This window comes from Calonectris borealis, chromosome 2 (assembly GCF_964195595.1).
Source record: "Calonectris borealis chromosome 2, bCalBor7.hap1.2, whole genome shotgun sequence".
Taxonomy (NCBI): domain Eukaryota; kingdom Metazoa; phylum Chordata; class Aves; order Procellariiformes; family Procellariidae; genus Calonectris; species Calonectris borealis.
The window spans coordinates 118282240-118301533 of record NC_134313.1 but is presented as its reverse complement, the minus strand read 5'-3'; the positions used below and the strand labels follow the sequence as shown (position 1 = coordinate 118301533).

Sequence of the window (19294 nt, the reverse complement as noted above, 5' to 3'; positions counted from 1 at the left end):
TACAGTGTTTCATTGTCTTTAAGACTGTAGACCAAGGCTGGCTTTTCAGGATAATGTTTTGACATCCTTTGCTACTAGAACTGGGATTCCTCTCAATTACAGTGTTTTCTAAATTTTGTGACTGATTGTATTTTATCTTTATTTTTTGAAGCTCCCGCCTGCACATATTTTATTCCACCCTCCTTGTTTTTCTGTTTTTAGCCAGTGAGACCTGCAACGATTTCCATCCCATGTTCTTCACCCATGACAGATCGTTTGAGGAGTTCTTCTGTATCTGCATTCAGCTCTTGAACAAGACATGGAAGGAAATGAGGGCAACTTCAGAGGACTTTAACAAGGCAAGAAAAAGGATGGGGTGGGAACAACTGGGTGGGATGGGGAAACAAGGCCATGTATTCTTCCCTAGAGGCACAGGGATTTACTGATCCCGCTTCTGCTGAATGCTGTGGAGTTTTCATCTGTTCAGATTCTTTGCACGTCAGAGGGCCAGAATTTAGAAAGTGGGGTAGGGGATGGGATGTGTAAGGGAGGTTCCCAGACCTTTTTCCATCATGTTGCACTGCAGACTGTGAAACTAAAAACCTGGCTTGAGGGGAAATTCTGCCTTTTTATGTTAGCAATATTATGCTGAAGTGCTGCAGCCTCTAAGGTTGTAAATAATGCAAAGAGAGTACTGCAGTGATAATTCTGTGCATCCCTTTCATTTCATTTGAGCACTAAAGTGATAAAATATTCAAGAGTGGACACAATCCTGACAAAGTGCTGTGCAGTTTAGTGTGCTAAAACAAAAAAACCAAACCAAACAAAAAAAAAACAACAAAAAAACCCCTCAGTTTTGCACCCTTTTTGTTGTAAGACAGAGTTCTGGAAGTTTCAGCCAACCTCCTGACTATCAGCAAAGCTATGGAGAACGGGACTTTCTGTCTTAATGGTTCCTAGACATCCTATTTTAACTGTCTAACTTACCAGGAGGCTGAAAAGTATCTTTGGCATTTTGTAAGAATGACAAACTCGTCCTTTTGTAGCCAGCTGGCATCCTTGTCTTTGTTGGGATCCTTTGACTGGATCTTGAGCCTCTCCCTGAGATTAGACGTTGGTTGTAGAGCTGTTGGTTGAGAATGCAAAGTGAGGCTGTTGCACTGTGTCAGCATGTGCCATGCAAGTGCTGTGAAGTCACCAGACTCAAATGTTATGTGAGAGCTAGTAAGAATGATTGTGCCTAACTTCTAATTGGAACCGTCTGTTATTAAAGTGGTCTAAATGTCCATTTTTCACTGCAGAGCGAAGATGAATCCTTAGTACACGGTATTGAATAATCTTTGTTGAGCTCTTTTACGTAAAATAGTTGGCAGCAGTACCAGAGCCCAGGCAGAAGAGAGAAGGGAAGTCCAAAATGCGTGCTGTTGTAGCTAGATGACCTAGAAGCTTGTTCTTGCATGGAGTTTCTGACATGCTTCTCTTACCTAATGGTTCAGGAGTGCAGAAGGAGCAATAGCAAGATAATTCACTGAACTGTATAGAAATATAAAATCAAGGGCTTAAAGAAGCAACAACTTTTTTGAGACTACTTCATAATATGTGTTTGTTTTAAACCAATGTATTAACAACTGCCTATTACTTACAGGCCTTCTGTCTCAGTAGAAGAAAAACCTGTGTATGTAATTTCCCACAACTTGAGTTGGAATATTATTAGTAATCCTAGGGGATTCAGGAAAAGAATGGTACTGTTTCTGGCAACAGCCCAGATCACCCTAAAAAGAAAACAAAGAAATTTACTTTTCAGTGTCAGGCATTGCTGTGGAGCTTCATGGAAGATCAAGTCGTTTTTTCTCTGATCTGACTAGTTTGCTATTTGTGTTTTCTGTTACTGAAAATCCTGCAATTTCACCCAGCAGCTCTTTCAGGTTCAGCAAGGCGGGCAGTAGGTCCTACTGCATGTGTCATTGAAGACATAGGTGATCCTTAACTCCATGGGGCAAATCTGAAACATTTGCCATCGTGCTACCAGGATTTGTGTCTGGTAGTGGCACTATGGTGCATGAGAGATGAACCCAGGATCTCTGCCTGCAGAAATCACTCTTGATTTTGTAACTGTTTTTGTAAAGGGGAGGGAATACTAAACTCTCGCGACTCTCGTTTCTAACAGTTCAGTAATTATGTTCTGCTTATCTAAATCCTTTCTTTTAGTCATAGAAGAGAGAAGGAGATTTTTGTGCTCTTATCCACTTCAAATGACATGTGGTGGTGATATGCATTACTCAGCTGATAAATGTCTAAAGGGATCTGTGAGTGAAGCTGTGTTGTTGTGTGGGCTTGTGAAGCACTTCTGGATTTGTGGGGGATGATACGTTACATAGTGGTACCCAAGGTTTACCCATCTGGTTGGTGGGTGACAGCTGCCAGTGCTGTTGGCTTTACCAAACAAAACAACACCATTTTTAATCCTTACCTGGCAAGAGGCTTTGGTAATCACGGCACGTTAGTATTCTTTCTGCATCTTTCCTGTGTGCTAAGGGTACCTGTTTCTATGCAGTTACTTGTGAAAACTTGGCAGGTGAAGGCCATGTGGACCCAGGGATCATTCAGCCCCTACTTTCAGGAGTGAATGGGAAGAAAGCAGGCCTCACAAGATGCGGTAGCTTAGTTACTGTGGAAAAATTCTTTTTTATCCTCTTTGTGTTACTATTTTTCAGTTTCAATAACTTCATTGTCATGGTAATGTATGAAACACCACTTTGCTACGGTTTAGTACCCACCTGGCTGATGGGATCATTCATTTTCTTCCTTCTTCCCTTCCTCCCCCAAAATCTCCAAAACAGAATTGGACACTCTCAGTATATTGGATGGTAAGTCTTGAAACCTGGAGATTCTGCTAAAAAGCTAATCCACTTGCCTTGATCTTTAATCATAATTGAAGAAAAGGAGCTTTTTGTTTAATTTTAAACTTCTGATTAATCACCTAGCTTGTATATTGAGAGGCTGTAGGAGGTCTGTGTGCACATGTAGAGATTTACTTCCTCCTCTCTTGCATTAGAGGTCTTTTCCAACCTTAATGATTCTATGATAGGTGCTGAAAGAAGTGAGGTGATTGAATACTTCCCCTCAGGTTTCAGTGCCGGTTCTCAAGGGTTTTTTAAGCATCAGATTAAGACTTTGTTTTGATGACAAAATGTCATACTGCGCCATCGTGGTTCCTCAGTCCATGTTGTGGAGATTTCATATAGGTTTGTTCACTTTTAAAGCTTAAAAAAAAAAAAAATTAAAACAGCGCTTTGCTCATAGTTGGAAGAATTTTATGGTGTTTTAGTGAAACATTTATGATCTCGTACTTTATCTCTCTGATTCTCATTCACTAAAACAGACACCTTTTGTCAACTCTTGCATTAGAAAAACTCCTTGGATCTCTATGGTGATAATATGATACTTACTGTCAGACCTAAAACCTTTTTTACAATCTCTGGGTATACTGGTAGATGTCTGAACAGAATAATTCAGTCAGGCAGCTGAGCTTACATTATGCCTTTATAACATTTTAAGACATACATAATTCATGTCTGGTGAGTTTTCTAGAGAAATTAAGATGCAGTTGGATAGACAGACATGCAAGTGGCAACAATTCCATTTGAAACCTTTTTGTTTTTCTTTGAGCCTACAGATGATCAAAAGACACTTTACAAGCTCTGTCCTCCACAGTCATTTGTGAGCAGACAGCATGGTTTATGACTTGATAAGATTATGATATAATCTTGTCTCTAAGCTTTACATAATTCTATGTGTTTTATTGCAGCAGAAGAAAGCATTGTGTATTGATTTTTGGAGCCAGTGCTGACTGTAAGAAAGCTGGACTGACTTATCTCACACTCCAGCGTCTAGAACCCTTCATCACCAGCCTGCCCATTTGAATAGGCGCCCATCAGTCAGTTTTCCCTCACATAGGGACCACCTACACTCTGCTCGGGGTAATCAGGCCCTGCTGCCACACAGACTAAGATGTACTTAAATTGGTTGGGGGTTTTTTGTTTATTTTTAACATGATGGTAGGTGGAATTTAAGATAACTGCCCCACTGTAAAATTCCTTCCATGGGGCCACATGAAAGCATACTCCCAGTGGAAAATTTTTTGCTGATCCCCACTAGTTGTACTTAAGTAAATGCACCTGTGTTGCCCTAATGAGTATTTACACTGAGATCGCCATCTTGTTAGTGATCTTCTTTTAAAATACACGTATTATTTCTCATGAGACAAGGAGAGCACAGAGAGGACATTATGTAGGGGTCAAGATTATCTTCCTACCTCCGTTCTCCAGAGATTTCAGTCTGCTAGTTTTTGTAGGTTTGAAGTTCACATGCTAATAGGAAGAAGGGTGAGCAAATGGATTATTTTAATTGCAGGGCCAGCCACAACTTGTCTTACTAGACCTGCAGAACAATATGAACAATTTGCTAATTCTGTGCCTAGTGTAGTGCCATCTTAAAAAATACTAAGAAAAAATATTACTGCTTCCAGTCCCAGTGTGGAAGGAAAAAGATGAAATTATTTGATTCACCTACCAAGGTTTTGAAGCTGCTTTGTAGAGAATGGGCAAAATGATAGCTGCTTTTAGGTTTTTAGGTGGCCAAGAATGTCTAGTCGTAACAAGACACAGATTATCATGTCAACATGGCTAACGTTAAGTAGGGGATGCCAAAACTGATAAACTTTGAAAGTCCTGTGGTGTATAGCACTTGAAATCAAAATCTGCTGCACTGCCTGAAACTACAGGTTTAAGGAATAGGAAAGTGGGATGAGGTTGGCTAATGATGCTACCAAGGCATTTTTCTCATTATTGAGAACTCTAGGTAATTTATTTTGCCCACTGGCCATGTGTTTGAGATCATCATAGTATAAAACACCAGCTTTTAAATGTTCTATGAAAATTTATCTTGTAGTAAGAAAAACGTTCTCAGAAAACCCAGAAAACTCTGGTTTCAGCATTTTGGCAAAGCTAGCATTCATTCCATGGTGGCAGACCGGGGTACCCTGAGCACTTGTGGTATTTGGCTATTTCAGTGACACACCAAGCCGCAGCACTGGATCCCCAATGCAGGAGTGGGGTCTGCTCAGCAACATGATAATATATGTCACTGACAGGTATACACATAACAAACTCTCTTGTGTGGTAATCAGGAGAGTAGACATTGTTGACAGTGACAGCAGATGTGAACAATAAATGCCCTACGTGAGTTCTGTAATTAAATACCAAAGCAAACACTGAGGCATTTGATAACCACAAAAGATGTTTATCGCTCATGCTCAGACCCCGTGAACATTTTTCCTTGCTCTGTGACAAGATAACAGAAAAGGTAACCAAGCATAACATAAAAATGAAAAATAACATTTCCTTGCTCGCTGACGGTTTGGAAATGTCGTGCCACAGGCTTCTCAGCTTCTCTAGTGTTGTCACTCTTTCAGCAACTGTAGGATGAATAATTGTGTAAGGCTAGGTTCAAAATATGACTAAGTGTTCAAGGGCAGGCTTTTAAGGGGTGTACTTGTGTGAGTAGTGTTTTGTGTGAAAACGCGTTGTGGGCCAACACCACCATCAGATAATGCGAGTTACCCATAAGGAAGCAAAGGTATAGAGGGTCATTTGGAAAAGGTCAGAGCAGCAATGTGGCAGAGGAGCTGTCACTGGCTTTGCGGGGTCCTCTGCAAATCAGGGAGACTCCAGGAGCAGCCTGTGTGCAGATCCTGTCCGAAATGCCCCTCTGGCTGCGACCTTGTTGTCCTAGTGCTAGTCCTTGCCATGGCAGCTCCATGCCTAGAAGTGGCAGAGCTTTGCCGCACACCTGGAGGAGGAGCAGGTCTCCTGGCATGCTCAAGTGATCCCCTCTAGTGGCACTAACAATATTCTGCACTTTTCTGCTCGTTGCAGAGTTTGCTGAGTCTTGATAAACCCCATTTTACAGGAAGGAGGCAAAGGCACACAGAGCTCAAATGTCCTTGACACTGAAGCAGCGGCAGGGCCAAAAGCAGAACCAGGATGTCTGGCCATTTGCTCCAGCCTCCTCCATCACCCCGTCACAGCTCCAGGCTGCAGCAGCAGCTCCAGCCCCAAAGGTGGTGCTTTCCTCTGTGTCTGTGCCCCTCTTTCCCACCCCCCTCGCAAGGGATGCTTGGAGGAAGATGGCAAATGATAGCTCCAGGAGCGTGAAAGAACCATTACCTCAAACAGGAGAAAAATTAACTCAAAAAGACTGGAAAGTAAAATCCTTCGGTCAGTCTGTAAATCTGTCTGTCACCTGCTTTTCCTTTCAATGATAAGGAGGGAAAGGGATGATAAATAGCTCTTCACAGATGCTCTCCAAAGCATTTATTGTTTTCTTACAGGTGTTTTTTGACCAGTCTGAAGCAGATGAATTTAACTTCTTTCGAGAGAAGCTTTGGAAGGCTGTTCTGTTTGCTTTTTACCTCTGGGAAACGCCAGGCTAGTGGAATGATTGCACCTCTCTGTTAGCTTTATTGCACCTTCCCTTGGCAATGCTTTGTTTATATCAGTCAGGGATACTGCAAATAAATTATTCTCACATAGAGTGAATTCAGTATTCCCCAGTCTTAGGCAGATTAGCACAAATTAAATTCCACATTTTCACACCTGAGGCCATTAGCACTTTATTAACTTTTATTGGAAACAGATAATTGCTATAAATATATTGTATCATTAATTGTGTAATGCATGAATTTATAAAAAAACATATAGCAATTAACATTTTGCAAGTCTGCTGCATAGCTTATACAGAAAATGTAACTTTTTAATCGAAGAAAAAAACCACCCTCCAAATACGATGGGAATCTCCTAGAAGAACATAATTTGGGTGCAGGAAGGTTGTCAGGTCTATTCCATTAGCAACCACTTCTTAAGAAGGGTCTGTTTTAAGCAGTCAATTTAATGTGATGTAGGGAGAGCCTGTTTAAGACCTTCCCCTAGAATTTGGTCAATGTTCCCTCTGTGCTTTTTGTGGCCTGGATATTGCAAGTTTATTCCTTCATCAGCTGCTCATTTAGGGATGGTTCTGTTTAGTCTTCTCCATCTCTGTGCCTTTATCTACACCTGTCAGATTTCCAAATGTGTCCCACTGCGTTTGTCAAAGCCAGTTTATTACTCGTCTGCTGCTTCTGGCTGCAGGAACCCGAGAAGGGGTGTTTAAGACGCTGAAGATGCGGTCTTCCACTAACTGAGGCATCAGTCTGTAAAAATCAGATCTAAATTTAAATATTCATACCCCAAAGGTTGGGACTGTCAAGCTCAAAGGAACTGAACAATTTTTAAATCTAGTTGGTTGCTTACTTTGAAAATTTTTCAATCTTAACTAGCATTGTCAAGAATGCAAATGCATTTAAAAAAAATTTATTTGTGAAATATAAGTACTTAGACTGGATAATGAAGCAGTAAGGAGCAACACTTGCCCTTTCTCTGCACTTTGTGGCTTATGAACTATTCTTTTAGTTCAAAGATTTTTTTTTTTCCATTAAAAATAATGTCTTTACTATTTTCTGTCTTTGCCAGAAGGCTTCGAAACTCTTTAGTAGCAGGGTCACATCCAGTCATCATCCTGGCTGAACTATCCTTCTCCAATGATCACATATGCAGTGATTTCATGGAGGGCATAGGCTTAAAAGGAAAAGCATTTTAAAGCCGAAATTCTGCCCATTTACATGCCAGGATGGGTATGCTGAGGAAAAGATGGATTCTTCAAGCAAAAAGCAAGAAAAGGAAGGGGAGTCTCAACAAAACATCTGTTATTAAAAAAAAAAAAAAGAAAGAAAAAAGGAAAAGAGTATTTTAGTATAATCCATTCCTTAGTCAGAAACTTGTTTGTCTTATGCTTTCCCCAGTGATGAAAGTTGCTGTTGATTTCAGCAGTGAAATCTCTTATTTAAGAAAACGCTAACTGTCATTGGCAGAGTGGATTTTATCCCCCAGCTTTCTAATGAAGTCTGTGTGCTACTGTAGAACGCATACAGGTCTGCTTAACACCCTGGAGATGGCAATTTTTAAAACTGTTGGTACTTCATATTTTCAAAGCGCTCTTCATTTTCATCTCTGTGGGTGCTGATCAAACCAATAAACATCTCAGCCTTCAAAAAGATGATTGAGTGGAAAGCCTGATTAACCAGAGGAGAAACACTGAGTGTAGGTTATCTGTGCTAACCACTTTTTTTGTACTCTGTAGAAACCTTTTGCACTGGGAAAGAATTCCTCACTTGCATGTAGACTGTGTTAGTCGCCAAGGGAAATGATATCACCTAACTGGAACTGTCACCAAAACAGCATATTTTGTGATATTGCCCCTGTCATTCCTGTCTTAAAGTGTGGATAATAATCAGATCCCAGGAACCACTCTTGTCTCTGTGGTTTTATTTCTTCTTTCTAGGTTATGTTTTGTAGTACAGTTAAATCAGAGGTGCATGGCATATGGCTTTTTGCTGCATGAATTGCTGCTGATGTGAATGTCAGTGGGCATATAATACCAGATTTTCATTTTGTGAATCACAATGCGTGGAATTCAGCCCGAGAGCTCCCTAGACTATAGACCTTATTATAGGCAAATATAAAAGGGAAGGAAGGGGGGTGAGATGATGTCTCAGAGATTTTGTTTCAGTTGAAATGAGGTTATCGTGATGAATGATGCAGCTGACAATGAGATTTTATAGCCTCTCTTAGAGTAGCAGAAGAGCTTGTATTATTGTTGGTTCACTTTAAGTAATTGTAATCTAAATAGCACCGTGGTTGAAAAGAGCAGCAGAAATCTTTCATACGTGTCTCGTAAGCAAAGCCAGGGTGCTTTGTTGTTTTCATCTCATCTGTCCTTACACAAATGTCCTTCATTGTTTGCAATTTACATCTCGCGTATTGTCTTGATTGAATATGTCAGTCACCATTAAAAAGGCATTTGCCAGTCAGTCGCTGCTGCTGCGTGACTCTATTTTTAGCACATGAGGTAACTGGCCAGCCTCTGACGAAATGATCGTGCTACCCGATGTACCAGTGCAAACTGAGACTGGCTGTGATAGAGGCATGTGGGAGGGGAGTGAGAGGAAGAGACGGTGCGTGGGTGCGGATGGGCTCTCCTCTCCTCTATGCACACCAGTTATTTCAAGACACGTCTGCACCGTGCACACGGTGGGGGCCAGGAGAGGTACCTGCCTCTGCCGGCTTTCCGTAGGTTACCTTGGGCACCGGCAGTAGGGCAGCTATGGCAGAGTTAGTCCTTCATGGGCTCCGCAAAGCTTTCTTGAGGGATCACAGGTTAAACTGGGCCTTGGTGTGCTAACGTGAACTGTCCTCAAGTTCCCAGAGACTGGATGGGTGGGAAAGTGGAGGAGGATGGAAGGTGAGGGATTTAGCATGTACTTTCTGAAGGAAGTGTTAGGTTTTGCCCCACAGAATATTTGGGCTTGAGACCACAGCAGGGGCAGTTGTTACTGGGGAATGGTAGTGAAGCCGAGACATGTGAACTTGGGTTCTGCCACTTTTCCATTGAGAGCAAAATGGCTTACTGGAAGATGGAAAGTGTTGCGTGTGCCTCTGAAAGTGGTGAGGCCCTTTTTCCTTTGCCCTTTCACCTCTACGCCATCAAGTTGAATAGCCATACAAAAAATGATGTGGATTTATTGATGACTGAAAGATAATTCATTGATAGACTCCCTCCCAGTTCCTCAAGTTACCTTCATATGTTGATCATGGCAAGCAGAAAAGCAAGGCCCCTAGTAATACATATGAAAGCTGAGGAATATCACCTTAGAAGCTGAGTGCAGTAATGGAGAGAGATTTGATACCATGTAGGTATATTAACCCAAACACCAGAGACAGGTGAAGAAGCAAATACCAAATTCTGTGTCAGAATCCTTGAAAAAGACATTAGTGCAGCTGATTAAAGATCTTGCCATGTCAGTTGAAGATATTCATACCATGACCGTGAAACTGAAATGCTCGAGAACCATCCTTGCATCAAGAATGTCAAGTCTGCGTCTAGAAGAGTGGAAGCATCTGTGGAAATAGCTTCCTGCATGCTTTGAATTTTATGTTAATTTTTTTCTCTGGAGATGTATTTTCAGATTTGAAGCATCAGTTTTCTGTCTTAGGGAAACTGGCTGATCTTTGTTGTGTTGCTGATATGAGAACCTCTGCAGCAAGAACTTCAAAATTGCAGTTGTATCCATTTTGCTTGAATAGTAAAGGCTGCCTAGAACTTTTTGTTGTACTTAACCAAGAGTCCAATGGAAACTACAGATCTCACTGTATCATTGTTACACTGTCAGCCTCTTCAGAAGCAATTGATCAGCCCTTCATAGTGAAAATAACATCTCAAAAGTCACCAAGTAGGAAAATGGAACATCCTTATTTTTGTAAAATCAGATGTGTGAGATGAAGGATATAAGCTCATAGCTGTCAAGATTTTCAGATTCATTCCAAAAACTCTTTTCTATGTAAGCTAGGGATTTGGAAGTTGTTAAAGGGCTGTTTTCTTTCTGGTGAGTTTTTTTTTTTAAAAATCTGAATTCATCTGATTGTCATATAACTGATACTTATTCTCCATTTTAAGGCCTGTATGTGATTTTTTAAAAGCACTTATATGGACTAGTGACTGGATGTAGAAATCTTACTGGATTTCTCTCTCTAAGTGAAGCTTCCTTTGGCCTCTTTCCCTGTTCAATACTCTGCCTTCCAACAGGATTTATTCCCCCGGTCTCTCCTTTTGCCTGTCCCCTTTCCTTGGAGCAATGGCATGGCTCGTCCAGCGCTTCCACCTGTCTTAAGGAGGGTGTTAATGACTTTTCTCACTTTCTATAGATGGGGTACCTGCTGACTACTTTGCACAGCCACATCTCCTGTCAAGAGATCAGAAAAGACCCTTTGAGGTCATAGAATATTGGAAGCCAGTTTGTGAAGCCAGGATGGGGGTTAACAGCAGCTATGTATTTTCAGCAGTGGTAGAAAACTGAACGACACTGTTAAAATTGTAAAATCAAAATTACATGCAGAGATGTGTTTCTTATTCCTAAAAATGTAGCTATATGGACAAAAAAAGTCTTCCCTCATAAGTAACAGCATAAATACAACATTTTAATAACGATGGCAGAGAACTGGATATTCTTTTATCCAGCCTAATTCGCATACCGTGGGCTGCAAAGTTTCATTTACTTAGAGAAAAGAACTATCTCCACCAATCTGGGAGATAAACCTCAGGTAGAAGGTATTGTATGTGTGCAGCTTGCAAATGGCTTCAGCTATATACATGGTCTAAATGGCCCTTTGCTGTTTGAAATCTTTAAGGTAGTAGCTAAAGCAAAATCTTTGAACTGGTGGTTCTACTTGAAGAGAAAAGAAAGAAAATCTCTCCATAAAACTTATTTAGCTTTGCATGGGTTAGGGGTTTTTTTATTGCCTTGTTGCTTTTAAGCTGCAGAGAACAGGATGTTTCATAGCTGCTCAATTTGCTTTAGTTATTATCATCTGAAAGAATTTGATGATCCTAATTTCCTTCTCTACACTTCTTGATTTTAGTACTAGAGTAACACTTCAGTATCTAGTATTGATTTTTATGATGGCCAGGACTTTGATATTAATTTCTGTACCACAGCAAGCTGAGGGTGGGTGATTGTCAATGCAAACTGAAGACTCAGAAAGTCTAATTTCATGTTTTATAAATATAATTGTAGATGTTTGCTTGTAGGGTGGTTGCTGTGTTGATGAATCAGCAGTGCACCCATGATGTGTGATGTGGACTAACTGCATGCCGGGTTGCGTTAGCTAAAGCACAGCTAGCAGGTCAAAGGAAGGGGTTATTCCCCACAATTTGGCACTTGTGAGGCCTAGAGGACTGTGTCCAGTTTTGTGCCCCAGTAATGGGGAGAGATTGATGAAATGGAACTAGACCAGCAAAGGACCACCAAGATGATTAAGGGGGATGGAGCACATGGCGTTCAAGGGAAATGTGAAGGAACTAGATTTGTTCATCCTGGAAGAGGCTGGGGGGAGGAGGGTGGATCCAGTTGTATCTTCTTCCACTATCTGAACAAGAAGCTGTGGAGAAGATGCATGCGCTTCTCAGAAGTACACAGTGAAAGAAGACAAGATAAGTTGCAGTGAAGGAAACTGGTAGGGCGTAAGGATAAAATATTCCCAACTACTGATACTGGTGCAGCACTGGAACAGGTTACCCAGAGAGATTATGGAATCTTCATCCTTGGAGAAACTCAAAACTCGCCCAGACAAAGCCTTGAGCAACATGACTTAAGCTTGAGGTTAGCTCTGCTGTATCTGCAGGACTTGATGACGCCTAGAGCTTTCTAGCAACCTGAATTATTCTGTAGTTTTATGTGTAAAATCTACTTTCTTATCCAGTATGAAAAAGGGAGAAATAGTAATTTGTATCATTAATCATCATTAAAACAAACGCAGATGCAGCATCAACCAATCTCATAATTTTTTTCTAACGTTAAAGAAAGTGCAAAAGGTCCGTGTGATGGATGCAGTAGCCACTTTTAAGAAGTCAGGCTTTCCCCATTAACTGCAGTGACCCCTTTAAAGCAGTTTTAACTTGTTTTAGCTCTGACAGCTGAGCTGTTATTACTCAGGGGCATTCAAGCTCCTTCAGAAATGTGAGGTCAAAAGCATTTCGTCAAAACATTCTTGCTAACATTTAGGTAAGTATGTTTTACTAAATATTTACCACTGGCTACTGCTGCAACTCGGCTAATGTGGTAACTTGTCTAACCACTAACTCGTTAGCATATTTGAGCCCTCATGCTTAAAGCAGGCAACGCGTGTAGCAATTGCAGAGCGATGTTTGGCTACTAGTAGATTGGTTTTTGGGGTGTTTGTTGGTTTGTGGGGTTTTTTGCTGTTGTTAGTTTTTTGGTTTTGTTTTTTTAAGTGCTTGTCTTGTACACAGACCTCTGTTTTAGCTAAAGCTCCATTGCTTACAGGTTCTAGCTCCATGTGCAAGCTGTCACTCCACCATCCTGGGAAGTTTCAGGTTTTTCTTTTAAGCACGGGTTTCTGACCAAAGGAAACTGCCATTTAAATTGACAGAACATACAAAGGGTAAAAAAGGAGAAAGGAAAGGTGGTGTTAACTAATTTTTAATTGGATAACAAAAATATATAAATGATGTTTTGCTGCATGTTGCCTGGAAAATCAGTAGTAGAGATGGGAACTTAGCCCACACCTCACTTGTCAGTGCTTTAATGACAGGGCAACCCTATCTTGGTTTCTTTTTTCCTGTCCCGATAAACGATTCTGTTAGCAAGGAGACGTAGTTTTTTTCCTGTGGTGGAAGCACCTTCCACATTTAAGCAAAATATTTTCCCTTTGTTTACATCCTTTAAAGGTTAAAGTAGTGAAGTGGTTAGATGCAGTGTTTGCTGCATTTTTTGATGTAAATGACTGAAATGAAAATGTGTTGCAATTTGGGACAGTAATGAGAAAGATGAGGAAAAAACGAAGAGATGGCGTTCACACTGTCTTTCTGTGCACAATCTCTCATGCATAGCGTTAGTAAGCAGTAAAAATTAGACAGCAATGACAAGAGAACCAGAGCTGTCAGAAATTAAAGGGGTTTTTTTCTTTCTCTTCAAGTGACCAGGAAGACTATAGTCATAAATGACAAATTTAATAATCAACTAGCATTTATCAGTGTGTGCGTACATGAGCCCAGCATATGCAATGCTCGCTGTGATTATCAAGGCAAACTAGGACAAGCTGTACTCACGGCAAGCCCAGCACTGCAGCTGGCTTTGGGTGGGTGGGCTTCTGCCACAGATGTTACAGGTGCTCTATGTTGGGCAGAAAATCCACATGTGAGACTGGGACATTGAATGTAGAAACCTGTACGTTCACATTGCCTGGCCTCGGTACGAGCAGCAGTGCTGTTATTGCCTTGGAGAGACTATGCCTCAGCCTTTCCAGAAAAAAGTTCCCCGCTGTCCAGATGTGAAAATTAGTTTCAGGCTAACACAGAAATATTGAGCTCCACTAGATAGGACAACACCTTAGGTGTGGAAAGCAGCCAGACCTCACTGTGGGCTGCAGCTCTAATAGAAAGGTTGTCTACAGTGACCATATCAAAAAAGAGTGATATTGGAAGCTTTGCATACTACAGAGCAAAGCTATTCTGATTGAACTGATAATTTTAAAATAAAAGGGCTGCAGAGGAGCCAAGATAGCAGAAAATCACTTCTTTCTATTTTTCCAAATAGTACAAAGCGTTATTAAAAAAAGAGGCTGTTAAAAATATATCCAGGAATCAAAGGAAGAAAAGCAGGCAGAAAAATTATACGAGCACCATTAAGCTGCAGAAATTTTCCTTGGACAAGCTGCAGTACCTTTTCAAAGCAGCATATGGGGTTTATTCTGTTGACTCTAATTTTAACATGAATGGGAGTCACGTGGAATACTGGTGGCATACTGCTTTGAAAATATATCCCTGCATGATTAAGGAAGACTGAAATCTTTTTAAACCTCAATTTTTTTTTTCTTTTTTTTTAAAAACCAATTCTGAAATGTTTTTAAAGGAAAGCGTTAATGGAATGAAAATGGTCCAACCCTGAATAAAGCGGTACCGTAACAGGTAGAAATACTACTGGCTTAGCACTATAAATATGTTTATGCTTCAGAGGCTGGTGAATGAAGGGAGAAGAAAACTTGGAGTTTGTACCCGCTGTTGCAACTGCCTCTGCGTTGCTTGACCTTCATAGATTTGTCTCTTCATTTCGGAGATGAAGTAATCAGTCCACCTACCATGTGCAAAGAGTAGAGAGTTCAATGAAGAGAGCAAGTACAAGGTGGGATTTGCCTCTGAGATGGCAAGCGTGGCCATGCTGCAGTATTGACAGCATCTTTAGCTCATGGATGATTGAGACTGAAGAAGTATGTACTCCGAAGATCGATTAGAAAGAGACTCATTAGTGGGAAGGAAGTTCTGAGCAGATGCAACAGCCCTGACAGAATGAGCCAGAACACTGATAAAGCTGGGCCTGGTGTGTGGGCTGAATGTGAAGTAGGGTTGCTGGAAGGAGGTTCAGAGAGTCCTTTCTGACAGCCGGTTCTTCCTACCCATCTTCAGAGAAAACAGTCTTAACAGTTTCTTGAAATGTTTTGAAAAGGATAAGACAGAAAATGTCCATGAAACCATATTGATGAATACAGAGATGAATACAGAGATGAATAGTGAGGAGTATGGACAGTCATCTGGTGTCCTTCCAAAGATGCAGAGAAAGAGGGGAACGTTACTTTACCTTTTCTAATACTTTTTTTTTTCCCCCCAACTGAGAATGTAAGGTTTATTTTTATAACTTTGATTTTGTGTGGACTGCTGCTTTTGTGCTCGAGGATCTCCTCTCATTGTTTGCGATTTCTTATTGCCTGTCTTACTAATATTTATTTATCTTGATATCACAAAAAAAAGTTGCCTGCCTTTTCTCCTTTTCACAAAATCTTCACCAGTGATATGTTACATGAGGATGCTGAGCTCACCTGTCCTTCGTATCTGTTGACTTTCAGAGTGGGGTGTTAATATTCTTTGCTGGGGTTTCTCCAGTCATTCCAACATGGTTGCCACTTTCCAGACTTAAACATGAGATGCAACAGGCAGCATAAAAGAAAGAGTATATTTAAGCAAGAGACTTCATTTAAGCAAGCCTATTTATATAGTGAGGTTATTTATACTACATTTGGCTGTGAATGGGCATGTGTGGGCATGCTTCTGTTGTACATGCGACACGTGTTTGGGGTATGTCTATTTGGCTGCACATTTCCATGTACATGGCTTGAAAAAGTGGCTGTTAATGCCTTTGAGAAGGGGATGTTTGCAAAGCCCAGCTTAACCTAGGGAGGCTCTGAAGCCCATGGGAACAGCGCGCTGCCAGAGACTGACACAGAATAGGAGCATCAGTAGCTCATTTTGCGCGCTCCAAATTGCCCTATGAGGGTATGGAGGCTATTGCCCTTGCTAGCTAAAGCTAAGTGTCCACTCGGTAAATTGCTCCTATTAGAGTATACCAGCAAAAAAATAACTACGTGGTAAACAGCCCTAACTGTTCATTCAGCTTATGTGAGCATTAATTTGATTTTCGTGCCTGCATGAGGTGGAAGCAGACAGAGCTTGTTCTTCTCAAGAAAGTTTGTTGTACGCTTGCTGGACCTGGAGACTAGACTCATGTTTTCTGTTCTCATCAGCTGTGGTCTTGGCAATCCCTTTCTGCAGCTCCAGAGCTTTCTGACACTTACCCTTCCCTGCGAGCCTGTGGTGTGAAAGTAGTGTGAATGTGATAAATGGTGGATAGGCCCCCATCAATAGCTATTAAAATAATGATCTAGAGGTCCTTCAACAGCAGCTGGGAAGGTGAACCAACGCAAAGATAACTCTGTAATTGAGCTGTTTTCAGTACACTCTTTCTAAACACCATGAACCAGCATTGTCATTCTAGTCTTAAAGGTGCATAATAATCACACTAATACAATTCCTCCAAAGGCTGCTGGGTGTCTGATTGTTAAATAACTCAGAGCAGAAGCTTTTGAAATTAAACACACACGTAGAAAACTCTCCTGAATAAAAATCCTATTTCTTTTTCCAGAATGCCTAGGCAAGTATATACAGGGTTTTTAGAAATCCAGAAATGTTTGCTAATGTCATCCATTGTGCCAGTCTTAAGGGCCTGTTGGATAAAACCCAAAGCCCCTGCTTCAGGTCTTACACTACTAACCTCTTCCCCCTTAGCAAGAGAGAGCATGAATTTTGTGCGAACAGATTTAATCTTCCTGTGCAGCAGATGTGCTGACACATGGGCTTCTACAGTCAATGGGGTAAATAATCTCCTGTTTAAGTAGTTCCTAAGTACCTATTTATGTAATTAACAGATTAAAAAAAAAATCATGCATCATTATTTAAACGGTGAACCATGACAGAATCTGAGTAAGTTCAGATACCTGAGACAGATTAATTTTGTCCCTCCTGTTGTCCCTTTATTTTGTCCCTCCTATTGTTCTTTGGTTTTGTTAAAGGCAGAAAAGTAAAATAAATCATTGTTGCCATTTCATGTGATCGAGTAGAGATTTAATCTGCATCTTCCAGAAGAAGAAAACAGAAATGCACTAATGAATAAGATGGAGGGGAGCGTACATGCATGTAAGACCAAATACATAGATGGCATAATCTGTTTCAACAGTGTTAGTAGTACAATGTACATTCCTCAGTTCCCGTCCTATGGAGGCCAAGCATTAAAGGGAAGTCTCAGACTGTTAGGATTGTAGATAAATCCAACTTGTGTTGCTTGTTTGGCAGTCTGTGCAAAGCACAAGCTGGAGAAGTAGCTAAAGTAGAAGAATATTGCAGGTAAAATGCTGCAGTGATGTGAAATTGGTCTATCCTGGCCATGTGTGCTCCAAACCAAGTGAGTGAATGAGAAAATTGAGATTGAGATGACATGACTGAAAATTCTCTCAGCATGTCGCAAAGGGTTTTTGATAGAGAATTATGATATGCGTTTGAACAAAGTGGGCAGAGGAGGGAGCAGGGAAATCCTAACCCCAACCACAGATGATGAATATGTGATAGATTTGGCAGATAGCACTCGTATAGGGTAGTAAAACTCACAAGGTGATGTCTATGGCCCTTGCAGTTGTGTACTTAAGAGTGCTACGTAAGGAATCTTGAAGTTGATGATGTGTACTGTGAAACCTTTTTCTGTCTACTGTCTGGATTTATTATAATTGATTTGAAATTCTTCAGTGCCCTCTCATGCTATATGACTGCTATGTATGTTTGAAATGGCAAGACTTAAAGGTTGCAGACAGCTGCAGGGGCTTGCGTATTTTAAGGGTTTTTTTAATATGATAGCTATACAAAGACAAACTAACTATGATTGTATATGACACTGCCTCCAAACCTAAACATCACTTGAGGTTGTTTGTCAGATAGGGCTTTGCTGTTTCCATTGTCAAGGTTAGAAATAATTTTCTTTTTTGTGTGTGTCTATCAAAATCTATCCAAGTTCAAATGTATTCACTCTGACAGAATAGTCTTCCTCTAAGCAACCCAGTTTCTCTTTCTTCCTTTTTTTACACCAGGTTTCTTATGTGTGGTTGTGGTGGCTTTCTTCTTTTTGTTTGTTTTTTGGTTTTTTTTTTTAAGATGAGGATATTTTGGTTCTGCATTAAACATGAGGCATTTTAGATCTTCTTGGAGTTAACGCTGGAGGTGGAAATGGAGCCTACAGTCGTGCTGTCTAGACTAGGAAGTCTCCTTTCACCACCCAGACTACGTGTAATCGTTTAGCAATAGGAAAACTGAGAAATATTCATGTCAGTTCCTGTAGCCAATTTCAGGATTGTTTGTAGGCTGTCTTTGGCTTAGCTGAAGAACTTCAGTTGTCAGAGAAGATGAAGAATTATTGCAGATTCAACACCCCTAGACAGTCATCATCCAGACTGCTGTTGTCTATGTCCAAGAGTGTTGTATGAAACTCTATAAAGCTCTAATTTCATTTGTATAAGAGGAGTGGAGATTTTCTTTAACATACCTCCCTGCATCTCGAAGGCTTTTAACATATGTATGCATTCTCAGAAGGGGGCCAACTTGCCTGGTGGCAAGAGACTTGAATGCTCCCTGTGCTTGAAGCACAGGAGAAGGTAGTGAATATTGAACATGCACATTGATGCTTGGATGGTGGAAATCAAACCCATCCATGCTTTGCAGAATGAAAGGTTCTGTGTTTTTGTAATTCATATAGACCTTCCTGGGTGCTGTGGTGGCAGATGACCTCTGAAGGTCATGTCTAATCTGATTTGCAAAGCTGTGTTCCTGACAGTGTTTTCAGCAGCTTATATATCACTTGGTGTTCCTAGTCAGATAAGCTCTGTGGTTTGTAGTAAGGCTGTCTTATGTGGCAGAAAGGATAAATGTCTCTTTATGCTGTGGCCCAGCATTTTCATTTTAATTTGTGTTTATGTATTGCTATCCAAAAACTTCTTTCAGATGCAGTAATATTAGAAAAAAACAACCAAACAAAAACCCCCAAACCTGCTTGTTTGAAATAAAGTGTAGGGGGTTCCTGATAAAAGAGGCATAAGGTTTTCTCATACTAGGATTTGGGGAAAACCAAATTAATTTGTGAAATGTGGCCTTTAAAGTCTCTGAAATACTTGTTTATATTATCTATATAGCCTAGGTCCTAAGTGCTGCTTCAAGAATACCGATGTGGAAGGGAAGTCTGTAGGTATTCCTGGAATAAATGAATAGGACTAACTGT

At 40.6% G+C, this 19294-nt stretch overlaps 1 protein-coding gene across 5 annotated transcripts in view; it reads left to right on the top strand.

Annotated features, from left to right (window-relative positions):
• The window catches only part of ELMO1 (engulfment and cell motility 1), a 319770-nt gene that overhangs the window by 214210 nt on the left and 86266 nt on the right, over nt 1-19294 (top strand). For all 5 annotated transcript variants that reach the window (XM_075143082.1, XM_075143084.1, XM_075143086.1 and 2 more), the window contains one exon: nt 202-338. In XM_075143082.1, coding sequence (XP_074999183.1) covers nt 202-338 — 137 coding nt within the window. The remainder of the gene's footprint in view (nt 1-201; nt 339-19294) is intronic.